General features: G+C 45.7%; 1 protein-coding gene across 1 annotated transcript in view; it reads right to left on the reverse strand.

Moving 5' to 3' along the window:
- Positions 1–23,036, reverse strand: part of LOC308333653 (voltage-dependent T-type calcium channel subunit alpha-1G-like) — a gene marked incomplete at its 3' end in the record, with an annotated part of 44,115 nt that overhangs the window by 956 nt on the left and 20,123 nt on the right. The window contains exons 4-7 of the mRNA XM_080790109.1: positions 15,459–15,552; positions 11,994–12,205; positions 8,216–8,602; positions 2,892–3,062 (exon numbers count right to left, since the gene is read on the reverse strand). Coding sequence (XP_080646235.1) covers positions 2,892–3,062; positions 8,216–8,602; positions 11,994–12,205; positions 15,459–15,552 — 864 coding nt within the window. The remainder of the gene's footprint in view (positions 1–2,891; positions 3,063–8,215; positions 8,603–11,993; positions 12,206–15,458; positions 15,553–23,036) is intronic.

Raw genomic sequence — 23,036 nt, forward strand, 5'->3', positions numbered from 1 at the left:
GGAGAGGGAGAGAGAGAGAGAGAGAGAGAGGGAGGGGGAGGGGGAGAGGGAGAGGGAGAGGGAGAGGGAGAGAGACAGAGAGAGAGAGTGAGAGACAGAGAGACGTCACACACATCCACACAGCACACACACACATCCATGTTCTCTCATGCATGCACACACACACACACACACACACACACACACACACACACACACACACACACACACACACACACACACACATCCATGTTCTCTCATTCATGCACGCACACACACACACACACACACACACACACACACACACACACACACATCCATGTTCTCTCATTCATGCATGCACACACACACACACACACACACACACACACACACACACACATCCATGTTCTCTCATGTATGCACACAGCACACACACACATCCATGTTCTCTCATGCACACACACACACACACACACACACACACACACACACACATCCATGTTCTCTCATGTATGCACATAGCACACACACATCCATGTTCTCTCATGTATGCACATAGCACACACACATCCATGTTCTCTCATGTATGCACACAGCACACACGCATATCCATCCAGTCGAATCCATGAGAGCTCATTGAGCTTGAAGAATGTATAAATGTTTAACCTCGCGTCACCAGGCTTTCCACCTCGGAGGAAAGCCTGGTCTCTGTTAACAAAGTGCCGTGTGAACCGGTCTGGGGCGGATGATATCGTTACGTCATGTTGTAGTGTTGTTTTGTAGTCATCGGGCAGGAACAATCAAACGAAACTTCCTTTTCCCTGAAACCTGGAAGAATAACAATAAAAGCTCTCGTAGTCTGCAGCTTTTATTGAGAAAAATCGGTTTGAGGGGAAAGGGAAGTTCCGGATGACTGATGACTACAAAACTATACTGCAACATGACGTAGCGATATCATCTTGATGACTACAAAACCATACCACAACATGACGTAGCGATATCATGCTGATGACTACAAAACTATACTGCAACATGACGTAGCGATATCATCTTGATGACTACAAAACCATACCACAACATGACGTAGCGATATCATGCTGATGACTACAAAACTATACTACAACATGACGTAGCGATATCATGCTGATGACTACAAAACTATACTGCAACATGACGTAGCGATATCATCCTGATGACTACAAAACAATACCACAACATGACGTAGCGATATCATGCTGATGACTACAAAACAATACCACAACATGACGTAGCAATATCATCCTGATGACTACAAAACAATACAACATGACGTAGCGATATCATCCTGATGACTACAAAACAATACAACATGATGTAGCGATATCATCCTGATGACTACAAAACAATACAACATGACGTAGCGATATCATCCTGATGACTACAAAACAATACAACATGACGTAGCGATATCATCCTGAGGACTACAAAACGATACTATACAACATGACGTAGAGATATCATCCTGATGACTACAAAACAATACAACATGACGTAGCGATATCATCCTGATGACTACAAAACAATACAACATGACGTAGCGATATCATCCTGATGACTACAAAACAATACAACATGACGTAGCGATATCATCCTGATGACTACAAAACAATACAACATGACGTAGCGATATCATCCTGATGACTACAAAACAATACAACATGACGTTGCGATATCATCCTGATGACTACAAAACAATACAACAACATGACGTAGCGATATCATCCTGATGACTACAAAACAATACCACAACATGACGTAGCGATATCATCCTGATGACTACAAAACAATACCACAACATGATGTAGCGATATCATCCTGATGACTACAAAACAATACCACAACATGACGTAGCGATATCATCCTGATGACTACAAAACAATACCACAACATGACGTAGCGATATCATCCTGATGACTACAAAACAATACCACAACATGACGTAGCGATATCATCCTGATGACTACAAAACAATACAACATGACGTAGCGATATCATCCTGATGACTACAAAACAATACAACATGACGTAGCGATATCATCCTGAGGACTACAAAACGATACTATACAACATGACGTAGAGATATCATCCTGATGACTACAAAACAATACAACATGACGTAGCGATATCATCCTGATGACTACAAAACAATACAACATGACGTAGCGATATCATCCTGATGACTACAAAACAATACAACATGACGTAGCGATATCATCCTGATGACTACAAAACAATACAACATGACGTAGCGATATCATCCTGATGACTACAAAACAATACAACATGACGTTGCGATATCATCCTGATGACTACAAAACAATACAACAACATGACGTAGCGATATCATCCTGATGACTACAAAACAATACCACAACATGACGTAGCGATATCATCCTGATGACTACAAAACAATACCACAACATGATGTAGCGATATCATCCTGATGACTACAAAACAATACCACAACATGACGTAGCGATATCATCCTGATGACTACAAAACAATACCACAACATGACGTAGCGATATCATCCTGATGACTACAAAACAATACTACAACATGACGTAGCGAAATCATCCAGATGACTACAAAACAATACTACAACATGACGTAGCGATATCATCCTGATGACTACAAAACAATACCACAACATGACGTAGCGATATCATCCTGATGACTACAAAACAATACTACAACATGACGTAGCGAAATCATCCAGATGACTACAAAACAATACTACAACATGACGTAGTGATATCATCCGCTCCCGACCGGATCATAAACCCGAAAAGGAACGCTGCCCAGGCAAGTCACACACACACACACACACACACACACACACACACACACACACACACACACACACACGCACACACACAGAGCAGACTAACCAAGGCGGGCTCCTCCTCTACGTTCTCCTCCTCGGTGTTGTCCTCCAGGGAGAGCTGCGTGGTGGGCCCCAGGGCCGACGACGGGGAGCCCTTGCCGTTGCAGTCGCTGTGGCCGCCCAGCGACGGCGGCCGGGAGCTGTGCATGCTGGCCGAGCGGTGCAGGAACGGTACCTGGAGAGGGAGAGGGAATGAATTTAATTTTAGGACACGCTCTCTGTGTGTAGGCGCTATGTATGTATACGCCATTTTGGAAATAGCTCTTCCTACTTCCGGGGCTCTTCCAGCTTCCATCACAGGTGTTACCGATGATACTAAATGAAGGCTACTGCGCAGCTGAGTGTGACCGGTGACGTCAGACGCCGGTTTGACAGCTGTCAGAGAGGAACGCTAAGTCAAATCCTCTCATGAACTGAATCTTGTCCGTCTACTAAATCAGAGTTTCTGTATTTGTTCGGAGTAAAAAGAAGTTGCATTGTAGGACTGCTAGCTGGCTTTGGTTTGCCTTTAACCCAGATGCCAGTTAAAAAGCTAGTTGGCTGTGGCTCGTCTTTAGCCTTGACGCTAACGTTTTAGCAAACTTTTAGTTTAATCGTCACCTACACACTTCTTGGTGTTCTACTGGAGTGCACTCACCGCTTCCAGTTGCTGTGGGCGATAGTCCCAGTCGTGGTTTTTCCACTAGAGTGACTGGTTACTGGACCCTCAGCTCTGTCGCCACACTCCACACAAATATGCCTCCCAGGATGGAGGAAATAGGAGGTATCAAAAATGAGCTCCGCTCCATTACAAACTTGGTGAAAGACCTCCTCCTGCGAAAATCGCTCCTCCAAGGCCGGTTGAAATCCCTAGAAACCCCGGGTGCCGGCGCTGTATCCCGGGTGTCCGCCGTGGCAGCCTCTATGCCGGGGTGCAGTGCTGCGAGTACCGGCGGGCGTATACCGGGACCCATCCGCGCCGACTCCTGGTCCTCGGCGGTCAAGGGAAATAATCGGGGGTTCCCTCTCTATGACCCATCGGGGTCGGAGGCCTGGAGCATAGTAGACATGTTCCCGTGCTCCAATGCTTTCACTCCGCTCCAGGAGCTATCGACCACGGCTACTCCGACTCCAAGGAACGCACAGTGCACAGACTCGATGCCCCGACCAGCGAAGCGAAACTTCCCGGACTCCTCTGGCTCTACCTGCTCTCTCACCTCGACTCCCAAGCCCAGGCTTGACGGGGGTCGTGCAGGTAAACGACCCTGTCGTCGTTCACCTAGTAAACCCATACCAAACACTTCCCTATCGATTATCCACCCAGCGCGAGGTAAAGTGATCAGCGCTGCTCCTAGTAAAGAGCCCCCTCCCCCTCCCCGTCCCCGTCCCCCACCACCACACTCATCATATCCAGCTGCGTCCCACTCCCTGTCACTCCATACGAGATCAGCTGCATCGATCTCCCCAGATAACACACACCCCCACTGTTTTACCCCTCCTCCTGATTACATTCTCTTAGGTGATTCCGTGATTCGAGGGGTATCTATCTCGAATTGTATTACTTATTCTTTTTCCGGTGCCAAGATTATTGATCTGATCCCCCACATTCCAGACATTCTCCAACGTCACCCCTCCGCTCACACAGTCTTGATCAACGTGGGCATAAATGATATCAAGCAGCGCCAAGCCTTTAAGATGTGGACTGACTATGAGGCCCTGGCAGACGCGCTTGATAACCTGAATAAATCCGTCATATTTTTAGGATTAATCCCCACTCTCTTTCGAGGCCCAGAAAATTTCAGCCGTGTTATTTGCGCAGATAGGTGGCTGCAAAATTTCTGTCAAGCCTGCGGCCATGGCTATATCACTAACTTTGACAGCTTTTGGAAGAACCCATCACTTTACAGGGACTTAGTGCACCCCAATAATGAAGGGAAAAGAATCCTAGCAAGTAACATCTCCCACCACCTCTCGTCTGTATGACCACTACTACCCACATCAGATACGCCCAGTTGCACCCCCCCACACACACTCATAGAGCACCCATCACTGATCCCTGTTGTGATCAATAGAATAAGCAGCTGTTCAGCCATCCACATCTCCAGGGGTCTAAACCAATTGAATCTTAAGCCTTTGCCCCGGGTGTCCTCCGTACCTGATGTCCCTGTTTTAGACACAGTATTAACAAAATGTGCATTAATTAATGCGAGGTCAATAAATAAAAAGTCGTTTATCTTGAAGGATCTATTTACCTCGAAAACACTGGACATTCTCTTTGTAACAGAAACCTGGCTACACCTGGGCGAGTCCGTGGCCCTCACTGAACTGGTACCCCCTGACTGTACAGTAATTAACTCTCCCAGGACCACTGGCCGTGGTGGAGGAATAGCAACTATTTTTAGAAATTGTTTATATTATAAACCTTTATCATCACCTTCCTTCTCGTCCTTCGAACTAAGCCTGTTTGAGCTGGGTCGCTCAAACCCTGTCCTATGTGCAGTAATTTACCGCCCACCTAAATATGACAAAGACTTTATTATGGAGTTCTCAGAGTTCCTTTCCGGTGTTGTAATTAAATACAATAGACTTCTGACGGTTGGTGATATGAATTTACATACATTTTGCTGTGTCTCAAAGCCCCTAGCTAAAGAATTTATGGACACTCTTGATGCTTTTAATTTTATTCAACATGTTACTGAACCCACGCATGAGCGGGGTCATATTTTAGACCTTGTTTTATCGTGTAATCTGACCATCTCAAATGTCCAAGTGTGTGGTACTGTTCTATCTGATCATATGCCTGTCTTATTCGATTTTCTATTACCCTGTAATATTTTAAAACCATGTGTTCCTATTCGTCACTGTCGTATGCTCAAACCCTCCACTCCTGTCCATTTTAGCTCAGTTTTCACGAGCACAGCTCAACCTGTAATTTCAGAGGGTCAGCAGAACACTGAGCAATTAACATCTGCCTTCTTGTCCGCCTGTACCAGCGCCCTTGATTCCGTGGCGCCCTTAAAAGTCATGCGCCCCCGACTTAAGGCTGAGCCTTGGCTCAATGACACCACTCGCGCCGCCAGACGAGAATGTCGAAAGGCGGAGCGCAGGTGGAAAAGTGACAAGCTCCAAGCATCATATGACACCCTCAAAACCTGTTGGAAAATGTACCAAATTACCGTCAAGGCTGAAAAAACCAAATATTTCTCTGATATTATTTCAACTAATGCTGATAAACCACGAGTATTATTTAAAACCATTGAAGTATTGTTAAATCCTCCCTTATCTACATGTTTGGAAGCCTCCCCGGAGGTATGCGAAAGTTTTCTCTCATTTTTCATAGATAAAATAGCCTCTATCAGAGCCCTCTTTCCACCCCCTGTTCTCGACCCCCCGACGTCTGTTAATACGTCGGTTAATACTCACGCTCCTGTTTTTAATCATTTTGAACCTGTGTCGCTCTTAGCTCTCAGTGACATTGTTGCAAAAATTAAACCCTCGTCCTGCCCGTTAGATGCCATCCCCACCCGCTTATTCAAGGAGGTCTGGGGGACTATTGGACCTTCAGTCCATAACATAATAAACAGCAGTCTTACAACAGGAGTTGTACCAGCACATTTTAAAGTAGCAGTTGTGGAACCCCTAATCAAAAAAGCCAACCTGGACACCTCTGTTCTATCCAACTACCGACCCATTTCTAAGCTTCCATTTATTTCAAAACTTTTAGAAAAAACAGCACTTTTACAGTTACAGACTTTTTTAAATGAGCACAACATCCTTGAAACTTTTCAATCTGGTTTTAAAGCTTTCCATAGCACCGAGTCGGCACTGCTCAAAGTTTTTAATGATCTTTTCATTTCCACAGATAATGGTGACACTGTAATTCTTTTACTCTTAGATTTAACTGCTGCTTTTGACACATTAGATTATAATATTTTAATATCACGCCTGGAGCACAGTGTAGGTATCAGGGATACCGCCCTAGACTGGTTCAAATCATACCTATGCAATAGATCCTTCTCAGTTAAATTTGGTCATCATACATCTTCTTCCGCCCCCCTGTCATCTGGAGTACCCCAAGGTTCAATTATTGGCCCCATCCTGTTTTCGCTATATCTTCTCCCCCTAGGACTCATCTTAAAAAAACACGGAATCTCCTATCACCTTTACGCAGATGACTCCCAAATATACATGCCCCTAAATAGAGATAGCAACAGCCCCCTATCCCCTCTCCTTGACTGTTTAAAAGATATTAAAGCCTGGATGGCCCTAAATTTCTTAAATATAAATGAAAGCAAAACTGAGGTGATAATGTTCGGACCAAGTGTCATCAACACTCCTCCCTTAGACCTAGGCCCACTTCAACCCTTTGTGGTTCCCATGGTCTCCAATTTAGGAGTTAAAATAGATAATGCTTTTAAACTTGATAAACAAATAAATGCTGTGGTCAGATCTAGTTTTTATCATTTAAGGCTTTTATCACAAATCAAATCAGTTTTATCTTTTAAGGACCTAGAGCGAGTGATACATGCTTTTATTACAACTCGCCTTGACTATTGTAATGCCCTCTATGCCGGCATCACCCAAGCCTCCCTCTCCCGCCTTCAACTTGTTCAAAATGCTGCCGCACGTCTTTTAACAGGAACCCGGAAATATGAACACATCACTCCCATTTTAGCTGCACTCCATTGGCTCCCAGTACGTTTTAGAATCCATTTTAAGATTTTATTGTTTGTTTTTAAATCTTTAAATGGATCAGCGCCAGTTTATGTCTCCGATCTCCTAAAACCCTATGCTCCCTCTAGGTCACTGAGGTCAGCAGATCAAATGCTCCTTGTCATCCCCAAGGCAAGGTGTGTGAGAAGAGGGCACCGAGCCTTCTCAGTAATTGCTCCGAAACTGTGGAACCAGCTTCCTAGCCACGTCAGGCTGGCTCCAACACTACCTGTTTTTAAAACACATCTTAAAACTCATTTCTATTCCCTGGCTTTTAAACCGTGAATAATGTGTACTCTTGATTGTTTGATTTTATTATTATGTTTTTATTACTGTATTGTATTGTATTATGTTTTGCTTTGCCTAATTGTACAGCACTTTGGTCAACTTTGTTGTTTTAAACGTGCTCTATAAATAAAATTGGATTGGATTGGATTGGAAGGCTCTTGTTCCATTCAGCAGGGTCAGGGGTGCTGCTTTTGTGCATGTAGGACTCACTGGAAAGTGGAAAGTAACACTTCTGCTACAGCAGAATCTGATCTCAGGTCAGAATGGGTTAATCAGACCAGTGTGTGTCCAGTGGAAACCTCGTATGAATCTGATCTCAGGTCAGAATGGGATGATTAATACACATACCTGCAGTGTGGTGTCGGGGGGCAAGTCCATGGAGCTGCGCGTCTCCACCGACTCCATCCTGCGGTGCCTGGTGGACCGCTGGGGCTGCTGGGACATGGAGTCCGTCCGGGCCAGGGAGGTGGTGTCGCCCCCCTCCCCTCCCCCTCCTCCTCCTCCTCCTCCTCCTCCTCCACCCCCGTCCTCCTCCGAGCTGGAGCCTCGCTCTCCGGAGAGGAGCGAGCGGCGCTCCCCGGACTGGCGCCGGGCGGCGTGGTGGCGCTTGTTGAGGGAGGGGGCGCGGCCCAGGCTGTTCCAGCTGGAGCGGCGGCTGGTCCGGCCGCTGCCGCTCCCGCTGGAGCTCCACGGGCCGGGGCCGCCGCCGTGGGGGGAGGAGCTACGGACGCTGGTCTGTGGGAAAGAAAGGCGGTCAAAACCAGTGGTTGGAAAATAAAGTACTCAACTGTGTGGCATTGATCACGCCTCCAGGTCTTTAGTTTACTCAAATTAGGTAATAAGACCTGGTAGCCTACTTAAGACACGCAAAATACAGCCCTTGGTGTCGAAAGTGTCCTTGAGCAAGACGCTGAACCCCTTATTGCTCCCGGTGTGCTGGTTGGTGCCTTGCATGGTTTCCGCCGCCATCGGTGTGTGAATGTAATGCAGAGTCTATGTAAAGCGCTATTGGATAAAGGCGCTATACAAATGCACCATTTACCATTTACCAATGCTGCAAAATGTAGTAAAAGTATACGGAATTCAAAATGTACTTAAGGTATAGCAAAAGTATACTCGTTATGCAGAATGTCAAGTTTTCCAAATGTATAAAAAATATCACTGCTCCAAAAGGCAAGTGAATGTCACAGTTATATGTTCCAGCACACTTCATTGCATGTCGGTCGTGGACAAGTCAATGTTTTACCCAACTCATACGGAAGTATTTCCGAATGCTTTTTTGGCAATAACATGTATATAGTCTGTCATGGCAATAAAGCACAAGTACACGTCACTACGTAGCTGCACACCTGAAATACAGAGTGTAACAGAGAGGGAGGGAGAGAGAGAGAGAGAGAGAGAGATTGTGAAGAAATCTGGAAGTCTTTATCCAGCTCCGTTCCGGACCATTGACGTGTTAAATTGAGAGTGTCGACGGCGGCAGTCAAGTAGAATATGGCCGCTATTACTTGATTGTTTGACTGGCACGACACATTAATCATCGTCAATCACCTCGACCTCCTCCTCCTCTGCACGCCAGCACAGCCACACGGCGACGCAGGCCTGAGCGACCAGGGCACTACTTATCCTCTTAGCACGCAAGCATTAGCAGTCACCTCGTGGAACGCCGAGAGATGAGCGATTTGAGATGCTTGGTGAGCTTTCATCTCCAATGGGGTTTCCCTATGTGTGTGTGTGTGTGTGCGTGCGTGCGTGCGTGCGTGCGGCGTGACAGACAGCGGTCGACAGGTGATTTGAGATGCTCAATGACACTTCAAACTAAAAGTCATCGTTGCATTTGATAATGAGACTCGGGGTTAAGATGAACACATCTGTGGTGCATCCACCAATTAGATTTAATTTAGCTATATACACATTAATTTGTCATTTGTATCTGTGTGCATATTGAAGTTATTTTGTTTCCCCACATCTGCTACTTCAAAGAAATAGTAGTCTAATTGTAACTGTGTGCACTTTGGAAAAGAAAAACAAATCAGTGTAATCATAACTGATGGGCATGTTTTAGTGGGGCGAATCACGACATGAAGGAGGAGACGAAGGTTGGGTTATAAGCCCCGTTTCTCACAAAAAAAAACATGCAGTGATGTTTTTAGTCGACTAAACATCATACGATTTTAGTCGACTAAATCTACGGTTGATTTAGTCGACTAAAATGTGTTTTGTCGGTGCCTTGATGCCGTCGTAATGTAATGACTGTTTTTATACTTGCTGAAAATAGCAGATCTACAAGCGACGCGTTGTGAGCTTGTAAGATCTGCTATTTTCAGCGTGCAACTAATTGTAAAATGACTTATACTGGATCTCTTGTCCACTATAGTCCCTTCCTAACATTTTAGTCTAGTTTTTATTTGTTGACGAAATTGTCAGTATATTTAGTCTTAGTTTTAGTCATCATGGCATAGTTTTCATTCAGTTTCCCATTTAGTTTTCCTCAGTGGAAAAAGGTAGTCGACGGACATTTTTCGTCTTTTAGTTTTAGTCGACGAAAACAACACTGATATAGAAGGACGCATGAGGTCAGTCCGTTGCTCTCCCCGAGGTTGGCGGGAGGGAGTGTAGCGCCCAGGATTACATCAGATAATTGACACTGAGGCCCCTTTTCCACCGGTTGTTTCCCAGTGGGAACCGGTTCAGTTCTTTTTGGTTTTTAGTACATGAGCCAGAGCTCCAAAATTGAAACTTTAATTATGAATTGAGTGTGCAAAACCATACCTATATATTAGATTGTTACCACCATTAAACTTCCCCAATTGAGTACTTACACGAAGGCAATGATTTATTGTATTACAAATTTGACATGTTTAAATATGCAAATGAGGCATTATGTAGGAAAATATGCAAAATAATTGAAAATATGAAAAAGCTAATACTGTGGAAGGGTTATCATGTATTAATTTACTTGTATTGATTCTATAAACAATTTAATATAGGGTATAGTTTGCCCACCAATTTTGGAGCTCTGGCTCATGGACTAAAAACCAAAAGGAACTGAAAACCAACAGGTGGAAAAGGGGTCTGAGTGAACCGAGTGGTGCAACTCCCCCCCCCCCACCTCTCTCTCTCTCTCATCGGCAGGCAACAGAGCAGCACTATCCCTCTCTCTGTTTCTGGCGCCCCCTACTGGTACTAATAGCCATATACTGGTGCTCAGATACAGGCACACGGACATTGCTGGTTGTAGGAGTGGTTGCACCGCTCAAAAATGGGTTACAAAAATGGTGGGATAAGCAAATATAGAGAACATAGCCCCTGTTAGAGACAAATATAGAGAACATAGCCCCTGTTAGAGACAAATATAGAGAACATAGCCCCTGTTAGAGACACATATAGAGAACATAGCCCCTGTTAGAGACAAATATAGAGAACATAGCCCCTGTTAGAGACAAATATAGAGAACATAGCCCCTGTTAGAGACACATATAGAGAACATAGCCCCTGTTAGAGACAAATATAGAGAACATAGCCCCTGTTAGAGACACATATAGAGAACATAGCCCCTGTTAGAGACACATATAGAGAACATAGCCCCTGTTAGAGACACATATAGAGAACATAGCCCCTGTTAGAGACACATATAGAGAACATAGCCCCTGTTAGAGACACATATAGAGAACATAGCCCCTGTTAGAGACACATATAGAGAACATAGCCCCTGTTAGAGACACATATAGAGAACATAGCCCCTGTTAAAGACACATATAGAGAACATAGCCCCTGTTAAAGACACATATAGAGAACATAGCCCCTGTTTGAGACACATATAGAGAACATAGCCCCTGTTTGAGACACATATAGAGAACATAGCCCCTGTTTGAGACACATATAGAGAACATAGCCCCTGTTAGAGACACATATAGAGAACATAGCCCCTGTTTGAGACACATATAGAGAACATAGCCCCTGTTTGAGACCAATATAGAGAACATAGCCCCTGTTTGAGACACATATAGAGAACATAGCCCCTGTTAAAGACACATATAGAGAACATAGCCCCTGTTAAAGACACATATAGAGAACATAGGCCCTGTTTGAGACGCAAAGAGAAAGAGGCGCTGAAAGCACTGACCGGTGACTTGTCGTAGAAGGCCGGGTCGACGTCGGACACGTTGCTGGCGCGGCGCGGCGCCTCGCAGCCCGGGACGGGGTCGCCGCCGCCGCCGCCGCCCCCGCCCGGGGGCGCGGGCAGCTTGGGCACGGGCATGGGCGTGGCGGCCGTGTGGGTGATGAGAGGAGGGGTCAGGCTGCTCTTCAGGTCCACGAGGCCGTTTATGGGCACTACTGGTTCAACAACAAAAACAGAGAAAGAGGGCATTCCTGCTGGTGAAAAACACAAAACACCGGGTGTACCGTCCTAAAGTCGGCTCTTCGGTGCTTACTGGAAATGTCGTCTGACGGGCCGAAATCATTTCGTGCACTACTACAGCGAGCGGTAAAATAGGGAGTATTAATCGGCCCCTGACCCGCTGCTCATGAAGTCCCATGCAGCGCCTCCCCGGGATCCCCCTGCATGGGGTTCCTAGAATTCATTCCCCAGTAATTCTATTTGGCTTTAAAAATCATACTTACGCAGGGAATGAATAGAGACAGAGCCCTGACGCCAAGCTATATTATATGCTTCATACATCTATGCTCCATTATGCTCAGTAAATATATATTCTGGATTCGTTCTAAGAGTCGTTTCCGACTGAAATTGTGTTCATTCTTGAAAGGCGGAGGAGGAGGAAGGGGCGTTCAAGGTATAAGCGAAGTTTGAGGGAAAGAAAAAGAAAGCAACAGCGTTTAGAGAGGAGATTAACCCATTTCGACCCGAGGACGATTCTACAAATGCCTTCTAAATCCTGACTGTTTTCTTGAAAAAAGCAATGTTTTTCTATGTCAGTCGTTCTCAAACACATTCATGTCACTTTTCACGATTCTTCAAAAAATAGCAGACCTACAAGCTCGTATAGCGCGCCACTCGGTGGCGCGCTATGCGAGCTTGTAGATCTGCTATTTTTTCAATAGCTAAAGCATTACATAATGCAACACCCCAAAATGGAATAAGCTAAAAGGGGGGAGGGGTGGCAAAGAGACATAATATCATCCCGGGTTGAAATTCTAATGTGTCGTGCCGCATTCGGCTTGCTCGGCGAAATCAATATTTGAGCAGAGCCCTTAATCTTAAACGGAGATGCGTGCGAGGGAGCGTAGCATTCAGCCAGCAAAAAGACAAACAAGACACACGCGACGCGGGGAAGCAAAACGTTGCTTGCACGGCGGCGGAAATGTGACTTTATTATAATGGCACTTATTATTCGTCCGCGTCGTTCCCCCGTCGTCCCCTTAGGTATATGGAGTAAGAGGAATACATTACAGGCCCCTTTCAGCCACTGGAGGAGAAGTTTGTTTTTTTAACCCATTCTGGGTGGGAACCCATTTTGGTGTTATAGCATCATGTCGTGCTTTAGCTATTGAAAGAAATAGCAGATCTAGAAGCTCGTAGCGCGCCACCGAGTGGCGCGCTACGAGCTTGTGGGTCTGCTGTTTTTGAAAAAATCGAAGAGCGACTAACGTAGAAGACATTTTTTTAGAATCTGATCTCAGGTCAGAATGGTAAACTGTCAGGATGTATAGAAGACATTTTTTTTTAATCTGATCTCAGGTCAGAATGGAAAACTGTCAGGATGTATAGAAGACATTTTTTTAGAATCTGATCTCAGGTCAGAATGGTAAACTGTCAGGATGTATAGAAGACATTTTTTTTTAATCTGATCTCAGGTCAGAATGGAAAACTGTCAGGATGTATAGAAGACATTTTTTTAGAATCTGATCTCAGGTCAGAATGGTAAACTGTCAGGATGTATAGAAGACATTTTTAATAGAATCTGATCTCAGGTCAGAAAGGAAAACTGTCAGGATGTATAGAAGACATTTTTATAGAATCTGATCTCAGGTCAGAATGGGTTAATTCCGTCCATATGAGAGAGGGGAAGGAAGGGAGGAAGAGTACACAATGCTGTTGGGAGTTGCGCTCGGCACATTTCGTCCCACGTCTGGCGCGTCTGCAGCGTGCGTGGGTGTGCGTGCACCCACGTGTGTGTGTGAGTGTGTGTGTGTGTGTGTGTGTGTGTGTGTGAGCGTGTGTGTGTGTGCGTGCGTGTGTATATATAAAAGGAGCAGAGAGAGCCCGACACGCGAGGAATTCTAGATGAGGCAGCGAGGTTGATGAAGAGGGAGCTAGACAGGGGCACGTGCCTCATGGCCTCGCGGCGGTGGTGGTGTGTGGTTACGGGGGAAAAAAAAGAAACCACCCCCGAGAATGAGACCTCAACACGGACTCTGTGACATTCTGGAGAACATTGTATACCAAAACCATGCACCGAGAACGAGACCTCAACGCGGACTCTGTGACATTCTGGAGGACATTGTATACCAAAACCATGCACCGAGAATGAGACCTCAACACGGACTCTGTGACATTCTGGAGAACATATTGTATACCAAAACCATGCACTGAGAATGAGACCTCAACACGGACTCTGTGACATTCTGGAGGACATTGTATACCAAAACCATGCACTGAGAATGAGACCTCAACACGGACTCTGTGACATTCTGGAGAACATATTGTATACCAAAACCATGCACTGAGAATGAGACCTCAACACGGACTCTGTGACATTCTGGAGAACATATTGTATACCAAAACCATGCACTGAGAATGAGACCTCAACACGGACTCTGTGACATTCTGGAGAACATATTGTATACCAAAACCATGCACTGAGAATGAGACCTCAACACGGACTCTGTGACATTCTGGAGGACATTTGTATACCAAAACCACCGAGAATGAGACCTCAACACGGACTCTGTAACATTCTGGAGGACATTGTATACCAAAACCACCGAGAATGAGACCTCAACATGGACTCTGTGACATTCTGAAGGACATATTGTATACCAAAACCATGCACCGAGAATGAGACCTCAACACGGACTCTGTGACATTCTGGAGGACATTGTATACCAAAACCACCGAGAATGAGACCTCAACATGGACTCTGTGACATTCTGGAGGACATATTGTATACCAAAACCATGCACCGAGAATGAGACCTCAACACGGACTCTGTGACATTCTGGAGGACATTGTACACCAAAACGACACGTTCTTTCAACCTTTTTTTTTTTTTTAAATGGCATAAAAAAAAAAGGAATCTGCAGGGATCCTTAGCTAAGATGATTCAAGGGGGGGAGGGGGGGTGGGGGGGGCACCACCCCCCACCAGGCACTTTACTTTTTTTTACTAATGCATCCGGGACGAGTTGTAATAAATAAAAAAAAGGAAGAAGTTTGTCATAGGAGAGTCGAGAATTCGGGGAGAGTCTCCATTAGGGCTGCATATTTAAAGCCAGCAGATTATACCCTTACAAAAGCAGTGAGTGTGTGTGAGTGCGTGTCCGTGCGTCGGTCCGTGCGTGCGTGTGTGCGTGCATGCGTGTGTGCGTGTGTCGGTCCGTGTGTGTGCGTGTGTGTGTGCGTGCCTCACCTGCGGATGCAGACAGGTCCTTCTTGCTGCCATTTACGTCCTCCGCACTGCGACGGATGGAACCTATCTCTGAACCTGGAGTAGACTCATCGCCCTTCACACACCCGCGCGCACACACACAGACACACACACACACAGACACACATGCACGCACACACACGCACACACACACACACCAGACACGCACGTTAAAGTAGTGAAGTGGCAACAACCGCGGTCTCGTGTGGACTAGTATTATAACACTAAAAACAAAACAGCGGGTGGGTTTGGGAAAGTCGCCTCTGTATAAAACACGCAGATCTGGGCTCAGTTTGTCGTCGTACGACATAATTGCGACACGTCGCGTGTGTGTATATACGTTCTGACCTCAGATCAGCGACTATACAGAGGCGACCCGACTATAACAGACACACACACACACACAGATGGGTGAAGACTATATAGTGACGGAGAGACTGTTATATAAACCATGGTATGGCCGATCCGGTTCGACCGCGACATGCAGGAGAAGACAGTGAGACGGCGTCTCGCTGAGAGCGAGACCACACCGAAGCAAAGTGTATATACATGTACTGTATATCTGGAGTGTCATATATACTGTAGGCTACTCTCTGAAACTCAGAGAGGGTTATGGATGGTGGTGTGTACTGTATACGGGAACAGGTAGAAGATCAGTGCAGTGCTGACGGGTGCAGTACTTATAGTTTAGCCCATTCTGACCTGAGATCAGATTCTACATCCTGACAGTTTTCTGAAAAAACAGCAGACCTACAAGCTCGTAGCGCGCCACTCGGTGGCGCGCTATGATAGTCAACGGACCAGCGCTGCAATGACAAATTCGGCCACTATGTTCATTTCGCCTCAGGGTTTCCTCCTCCGTGGGCCGTCTCTATTCATATATACTCTAAGGCACAAACCCGCAACAATGGGTCGCCATGCAACTCCTAAGGAGCAAGGAGTTTGGATAGTGTGGTTCACATTAGCACGTGAACTGATATTTTTGCCCACCGTGGCATAATAGGAAAGCACCCAGAACAGAGCTTCGGTGTGGTCAAACACACACACACACACACACACACACACACACACACACACACACACACACACACACACACACACACCCTACTAAGGAACACACACACACACACACGTACACAACAGCGTACAAGCTAACACAGACACACACACACACAGGCCCATACACACACACGCATGCATGCGCACAAACACTTATTTGTCTCTCTCTCTCACAAGCACTCTCGATGTCTCTATACCACTACCTCAAACAAACGCACGCACGCACGCACGCACGCACACACGCACGGGGCCAATCTTCAGTGTGGTCTCTCAGTCATAAATCATCCAACACGGCCACACCACCACCACAGTTTGTCAGAACACGGCAAACTGTTTGTCCATCGTCTTTCGCTCCATCATTGTTTGTGTCAAAATAATCCTCCTTTTCCCGGGAGCCGAGCAGTCACTCCCCACCGTCTGCAAACTTCCTCATCATAGCCTGCACACTGTCTGTCTGTCTGTGTGTGTGTCTGACTGTCTGACTGTGTGTGTGTGTGTGTGTGACTGTGCCATGATTCTCTCCCCACTCTGCCAGCCTCTCTGTTCCTGTCTTTGTTGTCTTGGCACTACTAGGGCTCGTCCACCAGGGCCCTGGCAGATCCAAAGAGCTTTGTTCGGTATAACGGACTGTCCTGTCACTAAAGGACACTTCGTGCTTGGAGCGACAAGTGCCGACCGATTTCCTGAGTTCTGAGGATTCATCGCTATAATATGTCACATTGCATCAGTGGGGGGAAAGTGACTAAGTACTGTGCTTATAGCCCATTTTGGACCTCAGTCCAAAATGGGCTTCAAAATCCTAAAAGAAATCTGAAAAGCCCCATGTTTCTATGTCAGTTGGTGCTCAACCTTTTTCATGTCAAGGACCCCCAGAATTATCTCTATTGGGCCACACGGACCCCCATCTCAAAATATGTAGTTCCAGAGACCCCCCCCAGAAGCCAGTTAGTTTAAGATGTTCGCTCTGAAATATATATTCAAAGATTTGCACCACATTTCCACGACTTTACAAAAAATAGCAGACCTACACAAGCTCGTAGCACGCCACTCGGTGGCGCGCTACGAGCTTGTAGTCGATCTGCTATTTTTCAATAGCTAAAGCATAGCATAATGCTAACACCAAAAGTGCAACTTTGAGGTGTTTGTTACTTTACTTGAGTGTTTCTAATTTCCACAGTACTTTTACTTCTACTCCACTATACACATCTTAGAAACCCAATTTGTGCCCAAGACGTCTCCAGAGACGTCCTTGGAGTTAATACACACAGGTACAAAATAATACATAATACACGCACAGGTATACAAACGCGCATAACGCACGCACAGACGCGCGCGCATGCATGCATATACACAGTACTGATCGTCTGCACCGCCTATACGACGCTAACAAACAATCCATCACCGAACACGGGTAAGTAAAAAACGGCACGCACAATCAATCCGGAAGCGACCGGCCTTGATAGGACGAACGACAAGCGCAGTGGAGCAGTGGAGTGTGTGCTTAACCCAATTTGGCCGGGAACCCCCTTTTGGTGCGTTAGCATTACGTCATGCTTTATAGCTATTGAAAAATATCAGATCTACAAGCTCGTAGAGCGCCACTCGGTGGCGCGCTACGAGCTAGTAGGTCTGCTATTTTTGGAAAAAAAAGTCGAAGACAGAAAGAAGTCAGAAAACTGTCTGGATTTAGAAGAGATTTTTTTTTAGAATCTGATCTCAGGTCAGAATAGGTTAAACTCTCCCCTGTCGCTCTGTCTCTTCTACGCCTTATACCCCTCCTTAGCCGTATAACCTTGATTTATGCCGAGTCGGGGTTGGGGGGGTGGGATCACCACAATCACCACTTCGGGCATTGCAGCTGTTTGTGTATAGGCTATACTAATGGCAATCTGGGAAAAGAACAAGGATCGGAATCTGTCCCTGAGAGGTGTTATACTGAAATGGTATACAACGCTGTGCCATTGGCCCAGAGTGCGGTTTTGAGGCCGACCACAATTAGGACCTGCAGGCTGACTTTTGTATAGGTTCATATAGTTAATAATATTGTACGGGGCCAATATAATAAATATATATACGTAATAAAACTCAATGACACATGATGTGGCCTCATTCAGTCCGGGGCACTTTAACCCATTCTGAACGGGAACCCATTTTGGTGTTAGCATCATGTTATGCTTTAGCTATTGAAAAATAGCAGATCTACAAGCTCATAGCGCGCCACCGAGTGGCGCGCTACGAGCTTGTAGGTCTGCTATTTTTGAAAAATTGAAGAAGGACTGACATTTTTAGAATCTGATCTCAGGTCAGAATGGGTTAATCAGACCAGTGTGTGTCCAGTGGAAACCTCGTATGAATCTGATCTCAGGTCAGAATGGGTTAAGCCCTGTTGGGCTCTATAGTCTGTCTAAAGTTAGTTAAGGTGTTCTGTTTTGGGTCCGGTCCTTATAACCCACTTTGGACTGAGGTCGATTAAAAAGAAAAAACTAACTAATTTCTGAATAAACCCATGTTTCTATGTCAGTTGTGCTCAACCTTTTTCATGTCAAGGACTCCCAGAATTATCTCTATTGGGCCACGGACCCCCCCCCATCTCAAAATATGTAGTTACAGGGACCCCCCCCCCCCAGAAGCAAATATTCTAGTTAAAAATGTTCGCTCTGAAATATATATATTCCAAGATTTGCACCACATTTTCACGACTTTAAAAAAAATAGCAGACCTATACAAGCTCGTAGCGCGCCACTCGGTGGCGCGCTATGAGCTTGTAGATCTGCTATTTTTAAATAGCTAGAGTATAACACAATTGCTTTTAAAACACCCAAAAGGGGGTTCCCGTTCAGAATGGTTTAATCCCGGTCCTTGACCCTGGCCCCGATACAGTAGAGTTATAAGACCACTCTGCTGTGTCCCGGGCGCCAGCTGGGGTCTCTCTCCCCTGAGTGAGAGAGGTGATGTGTGCGTGAGAGCGTGCGTGCGTGTATGCATGCGCGCGTGACAGGAAAAAAATCCATTAGAGTGACTCTAAAATGGACCCAGCTCCTTTTTTTTATTAAATCATTTCGACGTTGACAGTTTCTCATCCTTCACCCTCTGCCCTTCTGTCTGTCTGTCTGTCTGTCTGTCTGTCTGTCTGTCTGTCTGTCTGTCTGTCTGTCTGTCTGTCTGCCTGTCTGCCTGTCTGTCTGTCTGTCTGTCTGCCTGTCTGTCTGTCTGTCTGCCTGTCTGTCTGTCTGTCTGTCTATCACATTTACAGTCGGTGTCAAATGAGGTCCCTGCAGAGAGAATAAACGGATCCATTTTGTACACTCTAAGGTACATTATAGCCGTGAGGGTCCGTTTGGACTCGGCTGATATGGGAGACAAACGGTGCATATATATATATATATATATATATATATATACTCCTACGCTATACCTCCCTGCCGTTTCTTTTATAAGCAGATGTCTAATTCTGCCCACGAGGGAGAGAGAGGGATAGAATCCTCTCGATTAAACAACGAGCGGCACTTCAGAGCCGCGCTGCATCATGATGGGCCAGAAGGCGTTATCTTTTTAGTTTCTAAATTATAGGGGATAATTTGGGGGGCTAAAAAAACTAAAAAGAAATAGAGGGTAAAAACAACGAGGAATGTCTGACTGGAGGGACGAGTGGTATAAGCCGTGAAAACATGGCAGCGCAAAGGGCTTAAAACCTTCTTATCAGCACGAATAAAAGTGCTAACCGGATTATAGCCTATACTTATAGGTAAATGCAGTATGTGTGAAACTCTCAGAGCAGAGCGAGCACGCGCGCGCACGCACGCACGCACGCACGCACGCACGCACGCACACACACACACACACACACACACACACACACACACACACACACACACACACACACACACACACACACACACACACACACACACACACACACACACACACTCTCTCTCGGAAAGCAATGACACAGAGCTTCGGTGGGTAAAAAAGACCTGGATTTGAAACGCAGCAGGTTCAAGAATGGACGGAATATGTATGTATTGAATATAAGCAAATGAGCAATATAATATTTACGATGGTTTGGCGATGTATCGGATCTGCTTTTTTAGGTACTCGGATCAAGCGCATCGGTCCCGACCACATAGGGACTCCGAATCCCCCCCCCCCCCCCCCCGTACCTAAAACAGTATAGATCCAAAACGACAGGTGGTGGCTGGGGTGGTGGAGGAGGTGGGTGAGCAGCAGGGTTTGTTTACAGCAAGCATTAAAGGAAGCAGGAGGAGGAGAAATGCAAACCTCCGGTTAAAGTATATAGCCGGTATGAAGATTGTGAGTGAGAGTGTGTCATTGGCTGAGTGAATCATGTGAATGAGAGCGTGATGCTGAGGGCGGCCCAATTAACGGCCGGCAGCGTTCTTCTGCACTGAGGTTTCCCTGACTGGACTCGCTCTGCGCATGTCTCTACGACAGACAGGCACAAATGCTCATTGATTTGAACGACGTGAGGCCTGATCTTTAACCCATTCTGACCTGAGATCAGATTCATACGAGGTTTCCACTGAACACACACTGGTCTGATTAACCCATTCTGACCTGAGATCAGATTCTTAAAAATGTCAGTCGTTCTTCGATTTTTCAAAAATAGCAGACCTACAAGCTCATAGCGCGCCACTCGGTGGCGCGCTATGAGCTTGTAGATCTGCTATTTTTAAATAGCTAAAGCATAACATGATGCTAACACCGAAATGGGTTCCCGGTCAGAATGGGTTAAAGGCTACTCGGTTGTGCATCGAGTCTGGCACTGCAAATAGCTCGATTTTTCAAAAAAATACAAGCTCGTAGGTCTGCTATTTTTCAATAGCTAAAGCATAACATAATGCTATAACACCAAAAGGGGTTTCCGCCCCAAAATGGGTTAAATATAATGGGATATAATGCATAGACGCCATTTTGGAAAGAACTTGGGCCGCTTCCCTATCCACACTTTTCCTGGGCTGTGTGTGCTCCAGTTCCTGTTGATTTCATTGGATATCATTGGTCATCTGACCAGTTTCATTGGCTTTCATTGGATCAAATCGACAGGAACTGAAGCACACACAGCCCAGGAAAAGTGTGGATATATATACTTCCTTTGCAGGTGCTACCGATGATATACACTAATGAAGGCTCTGTTCCGTTCTGGTCAAAACAGAGTCAGTTCCAAAGAAAATGGCCCCCGTACCGGTGTGTGTGTGTGTGTGTGTGTAACTCTGAGAGTATAGGGTCCATTTGGTTCCATTTTGTACACTCTCAGAGTTATGGGGGTCCTTGAGAAGACTAAAAACATTTGAGAACCGTGTACTGCACACTAAATTGAAACCGAGCCTTAATTAGTATCATCGGTAACACCTGTTAAAGGAAGTATATAGGGAAGCGGGCCTGGGAGCAGGAAGAAGTTATATTCTGTGTGCATAGAGAGAGCCTGTCGTTCAGGCGTTAAGCGCCATCAGGGATGTGAAAGGAACAGATGTATAACAGTAGGGAGGGGGGGGTAGGGGTCATCATAGGTCCCCAGGGAAATCCCCCCCTGGGTGACTGAAATAGCCCGGGTCTGTTTGGATATAACTTGTTTACACTCCGCTACCCCAATTTGGACATGGCTGCCGCGGGCAGGAGACAGGGGGGGGGGGGGGGGGTGATAGCCACGGCGTGATGATAACACACACAAACATACACACGCACACACACACACACAAACACGACTCAGCAAGTCACAGTAACAGTAATGGATTGTCTGTGGCTGGACATAAAGTAATGACTTTCACACAAAATGCAGCGATCCAATCATTCAACTATCTATCTATCTATCTATCTATCTATCTATCTATCTATCTATCTATCTATCTATCTATCTATCCATCCATCCATCCATCTATCCATCTATCCATCTATCTATCTATCAGCAGGCGGAGATCTCTGAATATCTGAAAATAGGTTTGAAGTAGCAAAAGGTTTGAACTTTTTTGCACGGATACTTCCTTTTAACCCTGCCTTCAGGGCGGCGATGCTATGTACAGTACACGCCTGCCACGTGATGCTAACGTTTCAACCAAAAAAAAAAGAACATGCACACAATATGATATTAATCGACAAGTGGTCCTCCCGTCTGTCCGCGGTAGAGGAGACGGAACGGGGACCGCGAGAAGTAGTGGTCAGCGTAGCGGTTTAGAAGTAACGTCCGTTTTAGCGGTTTAGGTTTTAGGCCTGACGTCGGGAAAAAAAAGAAAAAAGTTGTCTAAATCAAAAGATTTTGAGGCACATTTTAACGATTTTTCAAAAATAGCAGACCTACAAGTTCATAGCGCGCCACTCGGTGGCGCGCTATGAGCTTGTAGATCTGCTATTTTTCAATAGCTATAATTGCATAATGTTTTGAAACACCAAAAAGGGGTTCCCGGTCTAGAATGGGTTAAGACATCACACACGACGTCATCACACATTCTGCAATAATGAATACTTTTTTTCCTTTTGGTATATACT

Source organism: Protomyctophum bolini (genome assembly GCF_963924005.1).
Source record: "Protomyctophum bolini genome assembly, chromosome: 18".
NCBI lineage: Eukaryota > Metazoa > Chordata > Actinopteri > Myctophiformes > Myctophidae > Protomyctophum > Protomyctophum bolini.